We start from the raw sequence: 20,940 nt of genomic DNA, 5'->3' as shown, positions 1-20,940 counted from the left end.
TTTTTGCTATTTTCCAACTATTTATGGCCTTTTACATTAATTTTTTCTCTCCCAATTCCCATTTCCTTATAGATTTTATTAATACTAGTATTTCTTACATTCATGAACTTACCAATTAAGTATTCTCTCCGTCCCAACTAAATTGAGTTAAAAACTTTTAGCATAAATTCAAAAATTATATTGAAAAATAAGAGAGGGAAATAAAGTAGAAAAAATAAAGAGAGAATAATGTTGGTGATTAGAAATACTAGTATTTCTTATATTCATGAACTTACCAATTAAGTATTCTCTCCGTCCCAACTAAATTGAGTTAAAAGTTTTAAGCGCATAAATTCAAAAATTGTGTTGAAAAATAAGAGAGAGAAATAAAGTAGAAAAAATAAAGAGAGAATAATGTCGATGATTAGATATAGTATATGTTTTGCCTTTTTTAATAAGAAAATAAATCAACTTGATTAGGATATCTAAAAAGGAATATAGTTTAATTTAGTTGGACCGGATGATGGAGTACTATTTATGAATTGGACTAACCATCCTCCCTACACATAAAAGATCAATTCATAAAGCAAATCTCATCTCATTAGTTTAAATACTCCTAGAATTTATATTGGTAAAATACAAATCAAGCTTACAAGTCCTAATTTGGGCTTAATAAACATAAATTGGACCAGCCATTCATGGGCTCTACAGTTTTTATCTTAATATATAGGCCTTTTTAGTGGAATTAAATGATTACTCATGTTTGTCATAAGGAAAGAGACTGTTTTGTTTTTGTGTTATATCTTGACCATTACTTGATACTATATTGATATAAGTTGCATATATTAACACTTTTGTTATTTGGCCCTGCATTAATCTGATTTTAAGTTTTCTATATTATTGCGGCTTCTTATACATTTTTATTGTATTTAATTGATTGATAAAATGTGTTTTATATGCTGATTATGCGCTGAAAAAAGGTTATATCATGTGCATTTCCTTGGTTTGAGCTATTTCCACTTATTATCTGTAGCCCAATTCCTAAGTAAAATACTGATTTAATAATAATAAAAGTAAGATCTCACTGTTTCTATCCCTATCCCAATTCCTGTTCCAATTTTTTAATGTTTTACTCACATGATGATCTAAACTTATGAGCAATACAAATTTCCAGACCAATGCCAAGGCCTATTTGCATTATAAGTTGTAAATTAGGTATATTTAATACTATGAAGGTAAATTTTCAGCCCAAATTACAAAGTTACTGTGAAATTGTTCAGCGTTTGTCTTCTTGGCTACTGTGATACTTAACTTTGAATAATTTAAAAATAGTATTCAACAAATTTCAGCATCTATAGTAGTATGAAATAATAGTACTTCAGCGTATGTCTTCTTAATTATAATAGTAAGTATGAAATAATAATATATACCACTAACTAAATTCAAGCTACTAACAATTTATTAAATAGCCATCTACATAATTATAGTATAATTTTTCATTTTTCATTCTGTAATTTTGATATTTTAATTAAACCCACCTCCCACCTCCCTCTTGGTGAGGCGCTGCATTGGCAACGGGCGGTGCACTCGAGCTGACCCCACGCGATGCCATCCCATTGCCCGTAGTTAAGCTCCATGCCCTTAGTTCCTATAAAAGTATTTATTCCAAATATTTTGGTGTATGACTTGAATAACTATAGAGAAGTTTAACATTTATTTATGCCACCATGATTTTCTTAATCATGAATATTAGGAGTATTTTACAAGTTTAATATCACCTCTTATTTAAATTTTGACAACTTATCACATCAACAAAGATTGTTAATATTTGATAAGAAACAAACAGATTTGTAGACATCCCAAACTCTTACTACTACGTTAAAATAATGTATCATTAATTGGTGAAGTGATGAAATGTTCTCTAGTGGAGTTTTAAAGTATATTATCTACTAGTATCATCTACTTCACGCACTCTAGCCCAGGTGAGAACTTGTTAAGATAAAATTAAAATGACAATTTGACTAAGAATGTTAAAATCTAAGGGCAAATATATAAATTTGCCAATGAAATGAAACCAACCAAATAGTCCAACTGTAATATTGTATTGTACGTTTATTTATTGGTTGCATCCCCTCTGAAACTCTCATTGGACCATACTAAATTAAAAACAAAAAAGGACAATTTGTTTAATAAGATAATGCAATTAGGCGTGTTAATTAGTCATCAATATGACTAACTCCAAAATCCAAGAAGCAAAGTATACTAGATTTGCTCTTGTCCCAAGATATCAGGTTGACACGTCATCATGTTTACGTGGACGGTGGGCTCTGCTGTCAATCAACTTTACCGCGTTATTTGGTTAATTAATTAATTAATTGTGTACATTGTATTAACCATTGAAACAAACTATACTTTAATTAATATTTTTGGTCTCACAGTTGTCCAGTGAAACTAACCCCACTTTTCACCATTTTTAATGAATTTGATTCTCCCAAACACTAGATGATCTCTTAATAATATAATAAACAAAATTTATCGTTGTTAACGTTATGTATGCTGGCACTAGTGAAAAATGCAGTAATTAAATTGCAATGAATATCATCTTCTCAAATGTGATGATTTGGCAGTGAAGTGACGAATGTATAAATCAGGCAACTAATTTGAAGTATGCCGATAATTTGCAAATCTGAATATGAATATAGGAAATACTTGTACTCCTAGTATTATTACAATATTTTAACGTATAATTTTTGCAATAATTTTTTAGATCGATGGTATATACTGTATAGACTATTTAAGAAAAACTAACAACTTCTTGTACCACTAATTTGAGCGAATAGTTTGATACAATAACCATCAAACAAATCTTTAAGTCTAAATTAAATTAAATAATGTAAGGCGTAGTAACTTCTTAGTATATAGTCAATAGATATTAGCCAGTCAATATTCAAGCAATTATGGACAGCTACATAGTCAACATATTTTTACGCATGCAATATGGGTATATGCTAAATTATCATCTTAGATTTATACATTGAATTTTAACATATACTTAGTAGTAAAATAGAAAAAATATACCACCAATTATGTACAACTATATCGTAAAAATAAATTTACACATCAATATCGGTAGACGCTGAATTATCATCTTATATAATATGAAAAAATAGTTAAAGTATTATAAATACCAAAAAACTTAGATTCAGTCAAATCCTAACCACTTTAAAGATAATTATAAATATAAATTAAATAATGATTATTTTGTCTTATTAACTTGCTTACCTTTCTTTTTTGATTTATTTCAATCAAGAGAATCACTTTTTTATTTTTGAAATAGGAGTAAATGTTTTCTCTTCTACCTTCTTATAAAATATCCAATTACTTTGTTCTTTCTAGTACTACTAAATTTATTAATTTTATCTAAAATCGCATATATGATTTTGAATATCATTTATCCACGAATACATTCGCATGACATGCCATACAAATAAATACAACTCCCACTATACAATTAAAACCACATTTTTCTATGACTTTAGTATTTTTATATTATCCTGTACGTGCATTACAGCATTGCAAGTGTATACTCCTTCCGTCCCAGATAATTCGGGTCACTTTGACCGGACACGGGTTTTAAAAATTATAATAAAAAATGGGTTGAAAAAGTTAGTGGAATGTGGGTCCTACCTTTATATATTAGTTTTATAATAAAATGTGAGTAAAAATAAGTTAGTGGAATATGTGGGCCACTACCAAAAATGGTAAAAGTGAAATGGGACAAATTATGTGGGACGAACCGAAATGGAAAACTGGGACAAATTATCCGGGACGGAGGAAGTAACATTTAACTAAAGACAAGTAATAATTATATTTGCAAAAGTAACATCAATTGCCCCACGAAAATGTTCCAATTATGCCCTCATGTTTACTTGAAGATAATCACTTTATCATAAATTATTTTCCAACTATACCCTCATGTTTATAATCACTTATCTTAATATATTTCCAATTATACCCTCGTATTTACTTATCATAAACTAGGAGTATGTATCTGTTTTTGGTGCGATAGTTTTGAAAGTTTGGAAAAATTGATAATTGCCCCCAAAAAGATACACAGCGTAATTATCGCGCCAGCTCCTTCCACTATTATTAAATCTCAAATTTCCCTCTCTCTCCCTACAATCCTCTCTCTCTCTCTCTCTCTAGATGGAGCCCCAGCCTCCGCCGCCGCCCTCCTCCTCCGCCACCTCTCCTCGGCCACCTCTTTCGCCCCCCAAAATCCGCCTAATGTGCAGCTACGGCGGCCACATAGTCCCGCGCCCCCACGACAAATCACTCCACTACGCCGCCGGCGAAACCCGCATCGTCGCCGTCGACCGCCGATCCACCGCCTCCTCACTCTCCCTGCTCTCCGCGCACCTCTCCCGCACGCTCTTCGGCAACCGCCCCTTCCTCCTCAAGTACCAGCTCCCCGACGAGGACCTCGATTCCCTAATCTCCGTCGTCTCCGACGAGGATCTCGCCAACATGCTCGAGGAGCACGATCGGATCTCTCCGCCTGCCCGCATCAGGCTGTTTCTGTTCGCCGTCAAGCCGGAGTCCCTCGGCTCCGCGCTGCTCGGCCCTAAGTCGGAGACGTGGTTCAGCGACGCGCTCAGGAGTACGGGGGTTTTGCAGAAGGGGCAATCGGCGGATTGTGGCCTTCTGATCGGCGTTGGACCGGATTTGGAAGCTCCGGTTGAGAGTTTCAGCAATAGCGGCGGCGGAGGGGAGAGTAAAGCGGGGGCGGAGTCATTGGTTTTGGAGACGAATTCGTCGTTTGGCTCTACTTGTTCGTCCTTTTCCACATCGAATTCTCCGCCGATTGCGATTGCGGATGAAAAGGGTTTGAATTCGCTTGACCGGAAGAATAGAGTGCCGTCTTCAGCCTCTTTAGAAAGGTATATCAGTTTCTTATGGAGTAGATCGATTGTGCTTCTACGATTTTTGATTGCAAATTACTTCAGTTTATCTACATTTATTTGATAATTTGCGATTGTATACGATTTTTGACTGCATATTACTTCAGTTTATTTAGAATTATTTGATTATTTTCGTGCATACTATGCTTAATGATATGATGTATATGTAAGTATGCTTGGTTTTAGGAAAATTTCTTGTGATCTCTTTGAAGTTGCGAAGACCTTAATCGAATCTATAATTTGACTAGGAACTAAATACATCAGAGATTAGGTGATACTGTTGTTGTATAATTGAGGAGTGCATATGTAGTCTGGATTAGCTCAAGAAACTCTTGTATTGTGAATTAAGTACTTATTGCTGAATTAGTAGCATATGGTTTTCACAGTGATAACAGTGGTGGAAGTTCGGCTGCTCCTCAAAAGACCGGAGTCTCCCAAGAGCCGCTGATTCAGGTTGGTCCGGAATTATCATCAGAAGCTCCCGTCTCCGACCCTTTAATTGATATGGCAGGGCAAAAACCAGTTCAAGTTCTTCGATATCCTTTACCTCAGGTGCAGGAGGGTATGAAGCAACAGCACGACACACCCTTAATTCAAGGAGGGGTGCAGTATATGCCTCAGTATGCAGGTCCAGTGCCAATTTCTCCTTACTATCCCTTATATCAAATGCCAATGCACCCACAGCATGTATCTTCTCATCCAAATCAACCATACCCGATATATCTGGTGCCCATGAGACCACCTCAATACCAAAATATCCCAATGGTATGTAGCACCATTGATGCAAATACAGTTACTCCTCCGAGCCTACCACCCTTGCATCCAAAGACTGCTGCTATTCCTCAACCTGTGGGCCATAAAGAAGTATTTGGAGGTCAAACATCCGAGTCAGCCACTTACTGCAGTATCCCAGCTTCGGCACAACTAGTTAATATCCCCTCTAATCAAGGCCAACTAGTTGTAGGGTCTCTAGAGCACCAGATTCCCTCAGAATCGGCTATACCTGTGCCGGTAGTCTCTGCTACTGGGGGCAGTGAATTTGATGAAGAAATTGCATACAACCAAATATACAAAACTCAGCCTTCAGCGCCGATATTGCCCTCTCATTACCAGACAATGACTAAGGGAACAACAACATTTCCCGAGCCTTCGGTGCATGCAAAGTAATAGGCAGTGTTGCATCCTCAGTAGTACTGCTGAATGAAAGGAATACTGTATCAGGTGCTCGTTCCTTTGCCTCTGTCAACCCTGCTAAGCGTGAAGTTAAAGATTATTGTGGATGAATTTCCCCTGTATGGAGGATGGTTGATATTCAAAGATTTTGTTTACAGAGCATACAAAATAGTTCTTTCTTTGTATTAAAATGTTTGTTTCTGGTGAGATATGTACCTACTCAAGGTGTAAAAGTTAATTGAATACTATACACAATTTGTTCATTTGTTTGTATTTTATTCAAATATTTGTTCCTCTGTTTCTTTTTATTTTTTATTTTGATGTGCCAATCAGAGAGAACATTTCATCCTGGAAGAGCTTATTTCTTCAATTTGTTATGTTACATTACTTGCTGAAAGCTGCCATGATTCGTTGGCTGGCGTTGATGGTTTTAGGTTCTCTCTTACATGGTTCGTTGGCTGGTGTTGATGGTTTTAGGTTTTCTCTTACATGGTTCGTTGGCTGGTGTTGATGGTTTTAGGTTTTCTCTTACATGGTGCTTGTTTCATTCTGATGGTGGATTTACATTCTATCTATATTTCCTCAAGCTATAAAATAATGAATCATCTAAGCTGTGAAAACGACTGTCTAAATTGCCATTCTTAGATTGAGATACTGCATCTGCAGCTTCGTTGGCCATCCCGATTTTACCATAAGCCTGTTTGCCAATTACAGCACATTCAGCTAGTGAAAGAGAAGACACAAAGCTATGTGAAAATTTCATGTTAGTTTAGTTACTTCAGCTCTCTCTTGGAACTGATAGTTTCGGTATACATTTAAGTGCTTCATCTTTCTCACCCGTGTCAAAGCAAGCTTCCACAAATGGACGATAATCTAGAGAAGATGCGATCCATCAAAGTTTACGCTGGAAAATGCGAGTCAGGTCGGATTGGGGAAATGACAGGATCCACCAAAGTTTATGATTTTTAGCAACAAATTTAGAAGTTTGCTACAAAGTGGAAAAATCAATAAGTTCCCTAAGTTCATGATATTCATGGTTATATTACCCCTTTATGATAATACTAACTTAAACGTATGATTTAATAAATTCGTAGATAGAGGTGGTTTTGGGCTGCGTAGTACCTCAAAAAATAAGGATTGCATTTGAGCAATATATGTTTATTTTGTTCTCTTATATTTAAAATGTTAATTAACCATTTTAGAACAGGTGGTAGTGTGTGTTACTTTTAAGTTTTAACCATATGTTTGATATTGGGAGGAAATTTGATGTTTCACAAGTATCATATTGGGTGGAATTTTGATATTTCATCATGTTTTGCTAAGCAGACTCTTGATACCTTAAGTCGGAAGAGACACAAGTCCCCCCTTAATAAATTTTATGTTGTGATGTAAAAAATAAAGAATTACAAATGAATGGACGCATATACCCTTCTTTTCCTATCATCATACAACAAGCAAAAAACAAAAATGAAGGTGTCTCTCATTCACTGGGATTAACTTCATCGTTGCCCTTAGTTCTCCCTCGAAGCATATCACTGAAACCGGCCCTCATGATCCGTCTAAATCTTGTGTCCTCGGCTGGTGGTTGTGGAATTGTGTTCTCAATTGTGACCGGCACCGGAGTCCCCAAATCTCCGGTTTCCTTTTTCCCCAGTAGCCCACTGTCGCTGAAGAAACTGCTCACTGAAGAAAGGCCCAAATGAGCTCCCATCACCTTGCTAAAAGCATCAAATGTTCCACCTGATCTTTCCTTGAATATGATCTCGAGAGCTTCCTTATGAGCTGGATCGAGCGCATCCATATCTTTCAGTAGATTCTGAATTGCAGGGAGTAGGAAATCCCTGACAGTCGATGCTGAAAGATCTGTACGAATAGATATGAACATAGATCAGTGTAACAAGCTGAATTCCAGAGGGGAGCAGAATGTATTTCCAGAATTGTACTATATATTTTGATAGATTGAAATATATTACTAGTATACTCCTCCATCCCATAGAGGCATAGACATAGGCCATATTCATTTATGTCAGTTTTTTTCTCCTCTTTTACTTTATCATTTATGGATCCCACTATCTACTACACAATTTCAACTACTTTTCCCCCTTCTCTCCTACTTTACCAATTACGCATTAAAACTCGTGCCAACCCTAAATGACCTATTTCTATGCAACTGAGGGAGTATATAAAAGTAATAGTCTTCAACTAGTCTAAAATAGGATTTGAAAATGTACGCCATTGCAGGCTTAAATGGTGTTAATGGAACATGAGGTTCGTTTGCTATGTCAACGATGGATCAGTAATGTCAACTTAATGAGTTTTTATACAGAGTGGAAGTATAAGCTGAGCCTGAAATCCTCGAAGATGTTTAACCAATTCAAAAGTAATTTCAGAAAATGCCGACGCAAGAACACATTTAGAGCCACACTAATATTGATATGTAATTTAAAGAAATCTTGAGCACAAACCTGTTGCATCAAGAGCACGAATTGCTTCACAGCAGGCATTGGCTCTGTCTCTGCGCTTCGTTACATCACTTGAAAGGGATGGTGATGATGTGAACTGAAAAATCTTGGAGACTAGATGTACAAAAGGTTAAAGAAAATGAGCTTGCACATTGACCACAAGAACAGAAACACAATTAAATCAGATTTTATATACGGAAAAGAACAGGATATATATAGTACACATCATTATTAGCCGAAGGGAAGAAATTTAATAGCCAAAGAAAAAGTGTGAAGGATATAATCCCGGAGCCTAGCAGTTGTGTGAGGCACAGCTACCAAAAGAGCACGAACCACAGCAATGGTAGCCTCATGTGATCCATCTTCAAGAAAAGCATCCATCTGAATACGTATCTTGTCGACAATCTAAGGAAAAACCAGACAGTCAATTGCATGATAATCTTCATCAGAAAAGCAAGCATAGGATGGAAGGATCTGCATACCACATCACTCTTAAAATGTTGTGCTACAGCACCAAATGCATCAATGCTGGCATATTTTACATTCAGATTTTGGTCAGAACCAAGAGTCACAAGGGCAGGCAAAACATTAGCTGAGGCAACCTTTTCGTCAATATATGGTACCTAGGGGAAAAAACAAAGATATATGATACTAAGCACTGCAGGAGATAGGATGAAATGGCATCTTTTCTGAAATTAAAAGAAAATTAAGCCCTTACTATGACTTTCAGAATATTGGCAGCACTGATTTTCAACATTTCATCAGAACTTGCAATCATCTCCCATAAGATGTTAAATACTATACTGTGATTCTCTTCAAAGGTACTGCACCAGTAAAAAACCCATGGTAACAGTAAAAGATAGCTCAATAATATGCAACAGTCAGTGGGAAAACATACCAAAGAAAACGAACTGAATTGATAATCTCGTGATTTGCAGGCAGACTATTCTCCCTAGATCTTTGAATCAGAAGATTCCTTAAGTACACTGTTAGGCTGGCACGCTTGCTTGGTTGTCCTAGAATGCCTGCCAGGAGAAGCGGTAGGACGCACATTGTAGCAAGTCTCTGAGCAAATGCAGATTTAGGTGTCAAACCTGAAAGGAATAAAGTTGATACTTTTAATACAAATAAGAGCCATTACTTCAAGCAAAGGTCTGAAAAAAATACCCAAGCAGATCCAACCTCAAACATTGTGAAGGGTTACTGCACCTTTTATCAGTCAATTTTGTGTATTTTGTGTCAAAACAATGTTTAGGATTGGATCTGCTCCTGCAGGTAAAAGATGATGTTGTTTTGGCACCTTTTCTCTTACTTCAATAGTACTACTAGATAATAAAAAAATCATGAGATCTATTTCCAAGAAAATGGGAGCGAGTTCTCATGAGTCATGACTAACAGGAAAATATGGAGTATATTACCTCTAATTTTAGACCTGGCCTTAGGTGGGAACGATTTAAAATCAGCATCATCTCCAACAGCCACTAAAAACAATGGCAGCAGGATGTGCGTCAAATAAGGTTCACCAAAATGATCAACCACTTCGCGCAAAAACTGTATTTGGTCATCCACAACTTCAAAAGGTAAGGATATAAAAAAAGAAAAAGAAAAGCGACAAGACCTGATGAGCAATCATCAAAATTCGAAGAAAATAAATGAAACTCAAATTCATACCTTCGTAACATGGATTCTTAAATTATCTTCCTTCTGAGGCAATAATGAGCACAACTGAATCAAATTAGGAAAGCACTCAGTAAGCAACCAATCAAAGGCTGGCCATTCCACTTGTCCCCTGATCAATTACAAATGCATTGGGTAGTAAATCCATCAAACGGCATTCTAGATCCACAAAAAGTAGTAGTATCGTGCAATGTTTGTGGTAAGCAGGACATAAGAGAAGGGTAGCAATCTTACTCTGCATATTGTTCGAGCAAAGATGGCGTGAAAGAGATTCCTGTAGAATCTGAATCTGAAGAGAAAGGACAAGTCTCAACAACTTTCTTGTACACATACGGAAGTAGTTCAGCAAGCAGCCTCAATAGAACATCAATGTGCCAACGTTCTCTTTCACCTAAAACATGAAGTTGTGACTCAATGGAACCCTCAACCCCTGAAAGAGGAGGGCAACGCTGAAAAGCAAACATTTCAGATAAGAATAATAGCATTAGCATCGATTAATGACGGAATTATGCTGATTATAATACCTGAGCAGATCCCAACATGTGAGAGTGCAAAACTTGTAGAATGTGGTCCAGCTTGTTTCCCCAATTTATGAGTGCCGGAACCAAAACCTTTTTTGTAGTGTCAACAACTATACCAGAGGGATCACAAACCAACTGAAACATCATCTCCTCAACCTATTCAAAATCAAGATATAAGTGTTTGAAAATATTTTTTTATTTTGTTTGTTTCCATAAATTTTAATTTTATTGTAAGGCATCATGTTATGACCAGGGGAAACGCTCCATTCCTAGATCACGGAGCTTACAGTGTAGGAAACTGTGAAGTCCGATATCTTCTCCATGATTTCCTTGAAGCATATTTAGTGAGGCTGACCTTGAAATATTTGTCTGTATTTGGGAAGAGTGCCAGCAACAAAGCCAGGTTAAGAGCTGCAGCCTCCCTGACAACTGTAGCAGAATCCTCCATGAGCTGTTGAACTATGGACAAGATGAGTGAATCACGTATCTCAGGCCTTACAAATTCTGCAAGTTCACCACATGATTGAGCAACAAGCAGTCTACGCTCCTCGTACATGTGACTAATCTACAAGTGCCAAAGCCAGCATTAAGTTTGTGGCCATTTGAATCATATGGGAAAAAGAAAGCACTATATAATTCAGATAGTTATACTTGTTCCCAACACTGGGGCAGCAATTCTGTTTCGGTTCTCAACTCCCCTACATTCTTGGCAAGAGTAACACAAGCCTGATGCCACAAAATAAAATCCATAAGTGCAAATTATATAATCTTAATTAACTGCAGATGCTTTTCCATCAGATTCTTACATCCATTATAATCCGTCTCTGCTGCTCATCAGGGCGCTTTATCAGATTAAACAACGTGTGAGTCAAGGAGTCTCGTGTTGCACTATCCGGATGACGCTCGATTGCACACATAATCAGAGGAAGAAGCTCCTAAAAGGGATGAACTCCGATAATAATTATGACAAGGAACATATTGTATATAATTGCTCCAATAACCTTTAGTCTAGTACATATGCTTCGAATAACAAATGCATATATATCAACAAACCTCTCGATGGTTGATTAGAACATAAGGCACGATTTTAGGCAAAGCATTTGATAATATCTGTATGGTTCCCACTCCCTGACAAGTAAACATAAGTTAGATTTCATCCTGAAGGAAGATAATTTCTCTGGAACAAGAAAATCAAATGAAGGAATATACTACACGAGTTTTACCATCTTTTCAGTATGTAATTCAGCATCAAGTTTGGGAGACATTATCACAAGTTTATCTTTTCCTAGGGAAGGTGTTCCAACAAATCCACTTTCACATTGAGGAGTTAATAAGTCTTCTGGAATTGTATCAGTTATGCTAATTGCATCATCAGATTTCTGTTTCCCTGTCATGTCAGTATCTGCAACAGTTAAAACAGCCAATGAACCATCTGCAGATGTTTCCTTATCATTGACTTGTGCCTCTTTAACAATGTCCACTTCCCCCATTATCCCTACATCTGTCCTCAATGACTCAAGGCCCGTATTCAAAGAAGTGTTGGATTTTGACATATCTACTTCATTTGGAAGAGGTCTCATATCATCGTTATTGCTCCTTGCAGAATGAGCAGGTTCAGAGTCTGCTTGCAACAGAATGTTTCCAGATCGAGCTCTTTCAATAAGCATTTTCAGTGAAGTTATTTCAGCTCTACAATCATCTAGTTCTTTTTTCTGACTATTCAAAGTTTTCTTCAGAGCTTGGACCTGACAGGCATTTAAACTGTTAAGCATTATAAAATAAAACCAAAAATGAATAACACAGAGATATCTGTTGAGAAAGTTACTGTATTTGTTTTTTCCTTTATATCTTTTTGGAGCAATTCCAAAGAATTTGTCAATGACATGACTTGAGCATCTGGCGTTTCTTTTTCTTTCAACAACGATTGCATATCACTTTGTAGCCTTTCATTTTCTTTGAGCAACGATTCATTTTCTTGAAGGATCACCATTTTCTCCTGCAGCAAAAAGAATACTACGAGCATGGGAAATTGAACACAAAAAATAATCCTACAAAAATATGTCAAACACATTTGAAATATAAGTGATCTTGATTCAGTAAGTTGGACCACACTTAGTGAGGGAGTATTCTTTCTCCAGGATAAACAGAAAAACAAAGAGAATTCAAGTGATAATTTTTATTTTTATTGATTCTTTTTTTGTGTGTCTGTGTGTGGGTGGGGGGTTCTGAAATGTGACTAATGGAGGTGATTTTTTCACTGTATTATTTACAAAAACCTATGTGGCTATGTTGATGGCATTGGCGCATCACATGCTAGTAAGTCGACCATACATTGAAGAAATGAGGATGGGCTTATGGTTTCGATCATTTGGATCTAGTAGATGCTGACCTTAACTTATATTTACTTCATCTATTTTTCAGGTTACACATGCATTTCTAAGATGTACCTCAGCAGCATTTCTAGCTGAAGAAAGATACTGGTAATAATAGTGTCGCAATGCATCTGGTACGCATGCAGACGAGTTTTGCCAAACATCCAAATTTTGGTCAGTGACCTGTTGCAAATATAAAATACATATAACATTAAATACCTGTTTATACACAACAACGACCCAACAGTCAAACGAAAAATATACATTAGACCATATTTCATGTAAACTTTTTTCTAATCACATTCTATGACTGAACCAGGACATTTTTCTTACCTACATGATCATCATTTAATCAATAGCTGGTGCTATTATATTAAAAAGTGACAACTAGAAACTAGGAGCAGTACTGAGCAATTTTCTCTATAATAGTGAGACTCATACTTGATAACAAAACATAAAAATCCATCAAACACGTGTTTTCCTTTTTACTTCTTGATAACCAGATTCAAATACTACAGATCAGAGTTATAAATGTTGTCATATAGTGGATATGGCGGCGCCATGGCGCTATGGCGTGGCGTTCGGTGATGGAATCGCCATATCTGCTATTTGACAACATAGTCATTGTGTAGTGCATTTAGGGATGGGGCATTATGCAAGAAACATGGTGGCTAGAGTTGTATTTTATGCTTTATTAATTGTTTTAAGAGTTTTAGATGTTATATTTTATTATTTTCTAATTTTTGAATTATATATAAATATATAGGTATTATTTTATTCATTTAATTATAGACTGCCATATCCCGCCATACTGATACGCAATTTCTTTGTGGTGGTTTTTCAGGCGAACCGCCATAAGCCACCATACAGGATTGACAACATTGGTTATAATTGAGCTCATATATCTTTAAGAAACTTTTACCTAACAACAGGAATTACCAAATTAAACATTAATTCAGAAATTCATTAGTAGATTGCACACAATGTAAGGGCCGTTTGCTATCTAGGAAGGATAAAAAACCACATAAGGAACTAAAAAGTCATTGATCGATATACCTCCTCGTAAAATGTCATTGCAGTTAAACGGTATCCTGCCAATAATAGATACTCCTTCACTGCACAATTGATATCCAATCGTTCATTATCCTTCAAAGGACCCAAATCTGATGAAGAGGTGTCCCTTTTTATCAGTTCGGAAACCGGTCCATTATTTGCTGTAGTATTGTTAACATTCGGATCTGAAAATACATTTAGACACATAGGTCAACAAGAATTCGGAAACCGGTCCATTATTTGCTGTAGTATTGTTAACATTCGGATCTGAAAATACATTTAGACACATAGGTCAACAAGAAAATAACACACAAGTACTTTTTCTTATCTTGAGAGAGCAAAACTACTACAGATACACATACAGCAGTTGCTAAAACTAAGGAACCTTACTATCACATTATCAAACACAATTAAGGATGCATTATGCATGTGTGTGAATTTTCCCGCAACTTACAAGTAAGGTGGCAATCACTTTCTAATTTCTATGCACAGTGAACATAACCATTAGCTATGCTGGTGGAGAGTATAGTTGTAGCTTTACCTCTTGATTCATCCAAGGTTGTTTCAGCTTTCTTGAGCAACTCAGTTTTGAGGTTAACAATGTCTTCTTGAGCTAGACGAAGTTCATATTCCCGGACAGCCAACTTTTCTTCCAATGATTCCTTCTCTTCAAATAGGCTCTGGGGATCTGCCACTGTTTCACAACAAAAAGAAGAAAAACGGAATTATTTGACATCCTCTAAAGGGACCCTTTTACTTATAACTAAAACCAGACATCAAAGTGAAGTCAATAAGGAAGTGAAACATTATACTCCGTATATGAACAGTTCCAGTATCAATAAATTACATTGAAGTCGTAACAAGTGATCTGCAGACCATTTCATTTTTTACAGTTTCCTCTTACTATGTATAATAATCTAATTGATGAGGTCAAATTATTTGGAACCAGCTCTATCAGCACATCTTAAACCAATAAGCAGCTATATCTATGGAGGCCCTTTTTCCAGTTTTTAGTAGTATGCTTGGATTTTAAAATTGATTCATATGAATTGTTTATATTATTCATCCAAAAGTGACAGAAACCTGAAGAAATGAGTATTCAGAAAGTTTCCACTAGGTTTGATGGAAACGTTTACGTTGTCATCTCTTCAATTCCTATTTTCGTGGGAAATTTGCTCTTGGTTCCAAGAACAACAAGGATAATAACCACTAGCATGCTGCAGAGAATACCCCAGATAACTTCATGAAATAAAGCATAACACTGTAATCAAGAAAAATTTGAGTACAACCACCAGGGAAAACATCCACTCCAAGAAGAGAGCAATATACTGAAATTTAAGCTTAAATCCCCAAGGGAATCAGATGATAATTTTATTTTTGCTTTGGGCCCATAAAGCCATTGAATTCCTCCTTCTCACAAATTCTCTGGTTCCTCTCCAGCTATACTGACCAAATATATGCACTGTGTAACCAACCGCCTTTCAGTGTTTTGAAGCATTCAATTAACACCTTAAAGTTGTGTACTTGCATTGTCAAGCTATTTTAGTGCCATTATGATGAAATATGGATAATTCTCAAGACTCGAACAAATATCAGGTTTTCTAATATCAGTGGCAAACAAAGTTTTACCATTTTTAACAACCCTCCAAACTTGACTGGCAATATAGCTTACTATCATCTAATCTTATGTACTTCAGAGCATTGACAGAAAAAAACAACACATAAACAGTAAATTTTAACATAACAGTAGTTAGTAACAAAGAGTACGGGAGATAATAACTTTTCTTCGTTGTTCTCAACAAAAATATTAATCTTCAATAAAGAAATAGTAGTAATTTTTCAACTATCATCCGCACTGCATGTTCTGTGGATTGTCATATCTCCAAGTGCACAGCTGATAAAAAAAAGCTTTGAATTTCCAACACATGATGATTAACAGAACAGCATGAGATTAATGTTTTCCAAATTTAATATTATTGATAAGTGGAATGAGTTGGATAATTTCCTTAAACAATAAGTTGGCTACAAAATAGGCGAACTATGCCACAATAACACCCAATGTTCAGTGCAGAATTCTAAACCAGACTAAATAACTACTAAGAAAAGGACAGAAAGAGTTGCAATCAATCTTAATTGCAATTGCAATCGACATAAGTTTTAAACTGCGGTACGGAAGCTCTACCACAACTCCACCAACTCACGAAGACAAAATGCAGAAAGCAATTCAGAAAAAGGATTAGCCAGCGCGATGATTGAGCGAACCTCGTAGAGTGTTGAAGCGGGAGATCTGATCGGGCGGAAAGTGAGCGGGATCGGAGAAGAATTCCTTGAGGCGAATAGCGTGATTGTCGCGTCCATCCTCGAGGAGCTCGTGGAGAAGCTCGAACGCCGACAGCAAGTAATTCTCTTCAAGCAGGAAATTGACTACGCAATTGCAGAGCGACGATCTCTCCACGTCCATCTAGAATCGCCGGTACCAATTCAGAATCCGTGCACCGACTTAAACCCTGTGGCGAGGGTGAATCAATGCCACATTTTCCGGTGTGAAGCTCTTGCTCTTGGTGAGATCTGTGAAGCGTGGGAATTTGATTGCTGCCTTGTTTTATGAGCCTTTGGAATTTATACGGAACAGAACCGATCATAGGGGATTAATCGCCTGCTACGCGGATTCATGGACTCTCTTACGTGTAGTCGGAGTTTTGGTCAACGCCTCTATTAATATTTCACTGTATTTTTATTTTGAAAAATGCTTTTTCTATAAATAATTTTATATTTTATTAATTCATATCATGAATATTTTATTACTTATAAAATTAATGTATACAAACATTACCAATTTTTCATTATTTTTCTACTAACTTTTTGTATTTTTTTAAAAAGAGAATACATTGTATAATAATAGGCAAAAATTAACACTCAATGGTAAAAAAGCAAACGTGTCGCATCTACTTCAAAAATAATGACTTTCATCCGTCCATAAAAATTAAATAAAGTCATAAATGATACGAGTTTTAATGTGCAATTGATAATACAAGAGAGTGGGAGGAAAAATATGACGAAAGTAGTGTTAGTGGATTGTGAGACCACACTTAGAATGATATGTAGGGTTAATTAATATTGGTTTAACAATTTCTATTTTCAAAATAAGTCTAGTTTTGATAGACAGTCCATAATGATAAAACTAGTCTAATTTTATAAACTGAGGTAGTAAAACATACTCGCCATAATTTAATACTCCTTATTACACACTCCAAATTTCACATGGTCTACTGATGAAATTAAGATAGAGCATAATAATTGGTTTATTTATTGCAAAATGCAGTCACATAAAAAGGAGTATGCATTTTTTCTATAAATAATTATTAAAACAAAAAAAGCTCTTTTATTTTCTAAAAATTTTTGTATGCGGTCCCTAAACTTTAAAAAATAACATTTGTGATCCCTAAACTTTAATGTTTGCATATTTTCTTTTATCAGTTTGTACTTTTTTTTTTTTTTTTTTTATGTCACCAAGCCATGAAGACATTTTCATACTTTTCTTTTATCAACTCAGTTATTTTGAGACGATTTAATTTCTCTTTCTCCATCTCTCTCTATTTTACAAATAAATAGTTTTATAAAGTAATTTTCATATTTTTATTTATCAGCTCATTTATGTTGTCACACCAATAATTTTCAATTCATTTACTAATTCATATCATTAAGATTAAAAGTATGAGTCATAATCCAGAGCTCCTGAACTCCATCTCTCTCCGGCATTTGAAGGTTGGTCAGCCTGTTGGACTCCATCGCCTAAATCCTCACCTCAACTCGCTACTCCAATCGGCACAGCTAATCGCTACTGCACATTTGAAGGTTGACCAACCTTCATTTTTGTCCACCACTTGATTCACGGTTCAACCAGGTTTTATGGGTTTTAACTGATCGCACCACTAGTTAAATCAGAATATATATAAAAATATATATGTTATAAATTACATACATAATAAAATGTAAATGATAAACAAAAAATGGCATTATCATACATACGTGTTTGAGTGTTAATAACATCAAATGCATCTCGAGTATTTTTTTTCATACACCACCATGTAGGATCTCAGTGAACTAGCTTGTATGGCCAATAACAATAAGTTCAAATATATCAAAACACACAAGTGTTCATCAAAATACATAAGTCTTTATTTAATTACTACCTCCGTATTTTAAAAATAGCAACTCTTTCCATTTTAGTCTGACTCTTAAGAATAGAAATTTTCAAACTTTCTATTTTAGGAAATCTTTAAACATCTACTTCACTAATAAAATGGACCTCACAATCCACTAATATTAATTACATTACTTTTTTCTCTTTATCTCTCTTACTTTATCAATTTTTCTCTTCTTTCTCACTAACTTTACCAATTGTGCATTAAAACCCATGCTATTTCAAAGGTGTCTATTTCAGTCCCTTATAGTTCCAACTCCAAGATTAATGGAACTCTTAAGTCATTAAATCATCATTAAGACACTTACAGTTAATTAGGGCTTTAATTTTCTTCAATAGCACTATCAGCTGAACCTTGCGGGTCGCCAGGTTCGTTGTGGCTCGAAGCTGACGAGTTGCTAGTTGCTCTCGACAATTCGGTGCGAGAATCCTGGCAGTCGCCAGGTTCGTTTTGTGAGAAGTTAGCGGCTCGCCAGCTCCGTTCGACATTTTCGCTCTTTTTCATCCCGGATGCTTCCTTTGGCCATTTAAGCTCGTTTTCAACCCATTTTCTACACATTCTTCATAAAGTGGTCAAAATACCAATATCATAGAGAAGTAGTTATAACCATATCTCAAGGTACACAATACATGATCAAAACCAAGTAAAACTACATGACATTATTCTGTACATGACATTATTCCATACACTTGTGGGTGACACTTTTAATTGCAGAAATAGCATGAGTCAAGTTTTTATATTAAGTTACCACGTTGTGAAAATCTGACATTTTTTTCCTGAAAGGTATCTCCTCCATCAAACCATCTATACTCGTTATAATAATCTTAATCTTAATTACATAAAGTAATCCTCCTATCACCTCCGAGGTATCAACATGGCCTCCGGTTTCCAAAACGCACCACATGCAGTTTTTTTCGACATTCTATCTCACCTCGATTTAATTATATCAACGTACTTCTCATATAACCTCTCCTTATTCTTGAACAACTCCTTCACCACTATCCACATGCCAAGTGAAGGTTTCTCATCAAAATCACGGATGCGCAATAATCTCATAATTTGACCCATAAACTTGGGAAAAAGATAAATAACAATCCAAAAAATTTTGTGCTTCTTTGGTCACTCTAAAAAATATTAGTTCCTTGACTAATAACTAAAGCTTGCAGATGCTCTTTATGATCATATAGGCTTTTCACTATAAATCTTACCAAAACGAGTATCACCTGGTCTAATAATATCTGTCCGCCCTGACCTATTTTTAAACCAATTAATAGGCTACTTGTGATTAAAAAAAACAGTGATCCTAGATGCAAGTGTAATCACATCATGTAAAAGAGGTAATTTTGCCATATTCCTTAAAATATCTCTGATAAGGCTCGTTTCATGCATCGGTTTAGGGTTAAAATTCTGTGCATTTGGGGCGTTAATGTGCGTTATTGAGTTCAGGTGCGTAGTAAATCTGTCGGACCCAGGAGTTGTTGTTACCTGACCTGGTAGATGCAAAAGAGATGAAATTGAAGCAAAAATCAGAAGTCGTCGTTCAGACCTGGGAGAATCAAAAGTTGGCGACAGGAGCAGAATGGAGCGAGAGCAAATTATTTTAAAGATTCTTACTCAAGGGCAGGAGCGTAAAATCACCAGAGGAGATACCCTAGGGATCAGAGCCTCACATATATAAAGAGCTCAACCTTGAAGAAGAAGACAATCCGTGAACAGCCACTTCTACGCTCTCCTAGCTCTAGTTCTAGTTCCCTACTTAAAATTTTCATCTTCGACTGCTGCGCACTTGGACATGGAGGATTCTGGCCACCGTGGTTCTCATCGTCTTCATTGTGATTTTGCTGTGTAACACCGCCTTGTGGAGGCGAAGAAACAATCTTATTTGCTTTCGTTTAAAACTTGTTGGTTTTTAGTTCACAACTCTAGTTTCTTGCTTTGATCTACTGGATTCAGACCTATTTCTAGTTATTATGGAAGTTTATGTTTGCTTTTGGTCGAATATCTCTGAGTTTATGTTCATCTCTTGTTTTTAGCTTTCGTTCTTGTTTGTTGTTGGATGTTTGGAGCTGAGATCTGTGTTTGTTGTTGGAGGTTGGGAATTTGCATATGAAGATGTTTGGATTTGTTGAATCTTGGTGTTTCGGAGTTGGAGTTTCGCATATTTGGTGCTTGATGTTTACGTTATGCATGATTATGGCTATTTACTTTCTGTTTCTGCATCCTTTAGGTCCAGTAGCGTAGATCTGTTAGTTTAGGCTTTAATTTCTCGTTTTAAGTCTAGATCTAAAGTTTGTTCTGTTTTCATGGTGTTTAAAACTCTGTTTTATCTGCTATTCTCGTTTGATTCCTGAAGAAGATGAAGTTGTTGATAGTTAGAACAGATCTGCTTTATGTCAGTACTTTTCTGCATGTACTTTACTTTTTTCTACATATCTGCTAGACCTGTCAGTACGATCTACTTTGTCTCTTGCTTTTTGCTTTATGCTTGTCTGTCCAAATTAGGAAAGTTTGTCTAGTTAAGTTTACCCCAGGTATCT

The 20,940-nt window shown here is 35.9% G+C and overlaps 2 protein-coding genes across 3 annotated transcripts; one reads left to right on the top strand and one right to left on the bottom strand.

Moving 5' to 3' along the window:
* Window positions 1–4,141: 4,141 nt before the first annotated feature.
* LOC125201177 (Octicosapeptide/Phox/Bem1p family protein) lies at window positions 4,142–6,407 on the top strand. Of its 2 annotated transcripts, XM_048099158.2 has the most exons (3): window positions 4,142–4,919; window positions 5,327–5,393; window positions 5,493–6,407. In XM_048099158.2, exons 1-3 carry the CDS (start codon window positions 4,186–4,188, stop codon window positions 6,105–6,107), a joined length of 1,416 nt encoding a protein of 471 aa, XP_047955115.1. In that variant the 5' UTR covers window positions 4,142–4,185; the 3' UTR covers window positions 6,108–6,407. The 2 variants fall into 2 exon arrangements, with proteins under 2 accessions (XP_047955115.1, XP_047955114.1); XM_048099157.2 differs by having other exon boundaries at window positions 4,144–4,919; window positions 5,327–6,407.
* A 1,036-nt stretch (window positions 6,408–7,443) lies between these two features.
* LOC125200560 (HEAT repeat-containing protein) lies at window positions 7,444–16,799 on the bottom strand. Its single transcript, XM_048098210.2, has 20 exons — window positions 16,461–16,799; window positions 14,740–14,892; window positions 14,202–14,383; window positions 13,221–13,328; window positions 12,599–12,769; window positions 11,997–12,518; window positions 11,827–11,901; window positions 11,580–11,708; window positions 11,425–11,499; window positions 11,129–11,338; window positions 10,777–10,929; window positions 10,487–10,701; window positions 10,247–10,364; window positions 9,994–10,126; window positions 9,474–9,669; window positions 9,294–9,399; window positions 9,058–9,198; window positions 8,857–8,980; window positions 8,579–8,695; window positions 7,444–7,976 (listed from the first exon to the last, which is right to left on the bottom strand). Exons 1-20 carry the CDS (start codon window positions 16,657–16,659, stop codon window positions 7,594–7,596), a joined length of 3,510 nt encoding a protein of 1,169 aa, XP_047954167.2. The 5' UTR covers window positions 16,660–16,799; the 3' UTR covers window positions 7,444–7,593.
* Between the last annotated feature and the right edge of the window lie 4,141 nt (window positions 16,800–20,940).

This window comes from Salvia hispanica, chromosome 2 (assembly GCF_029641045.1).
Source record: "Salvia hispanica isolate PSC_SH4W2 chromosome 2, Shi_PSC_v1, whole genome shotgun sequence".
Taxonomy (NCBI): Eukaryota; Viridiplantae; Streptophyta; class Magnoliopsida; order Lamiales; family Lamiaceae; genus Salvia; species Salvia hispanica.
This window is presented reverse-complemented; position numbering and strand designations above follow the sequence as displayed.

Bases quoted from the DNA above. Each gene is read 5' to 3' on its own strand.
- LOC125201177 (XM_048099157.2), top strand. From the start codon at position 4,186: ATGGAGCCCCAGCCTCCGCCGCCGCCCTCCTCCTCCGCCACCTCTCCT. The intron at 4,920-5,326 runs GTATATCAGTTT...TGGTTTTCACAG, and splicing joins TCTTCAGCCTCTTTAGAAAG to TGATAACAGTGGTGGAAGTT.
- LOC125200560 (XM_048098210.2), bottom strand. From the start codon at position 16,659: ATGGACGTGGAGAGATCGTCGCTCTGCAATTGCGTAGTCAATTTCCTG. The intron at 10,702-10,776 runs GTATTATAATCA...TTTGCTTTTCAG, and splicing joins ACATGTTGGGATCTGCTCAG to CGTTGCCCTCCTCTTTCAGG. The intron at 8,696-8,856 runs ATATCCTTCACA...AACCTTTTGTAC, and splicing joins AACTGCTAGGCTCCGGGATT to ATCTAGTCTCCAAGATTTTT.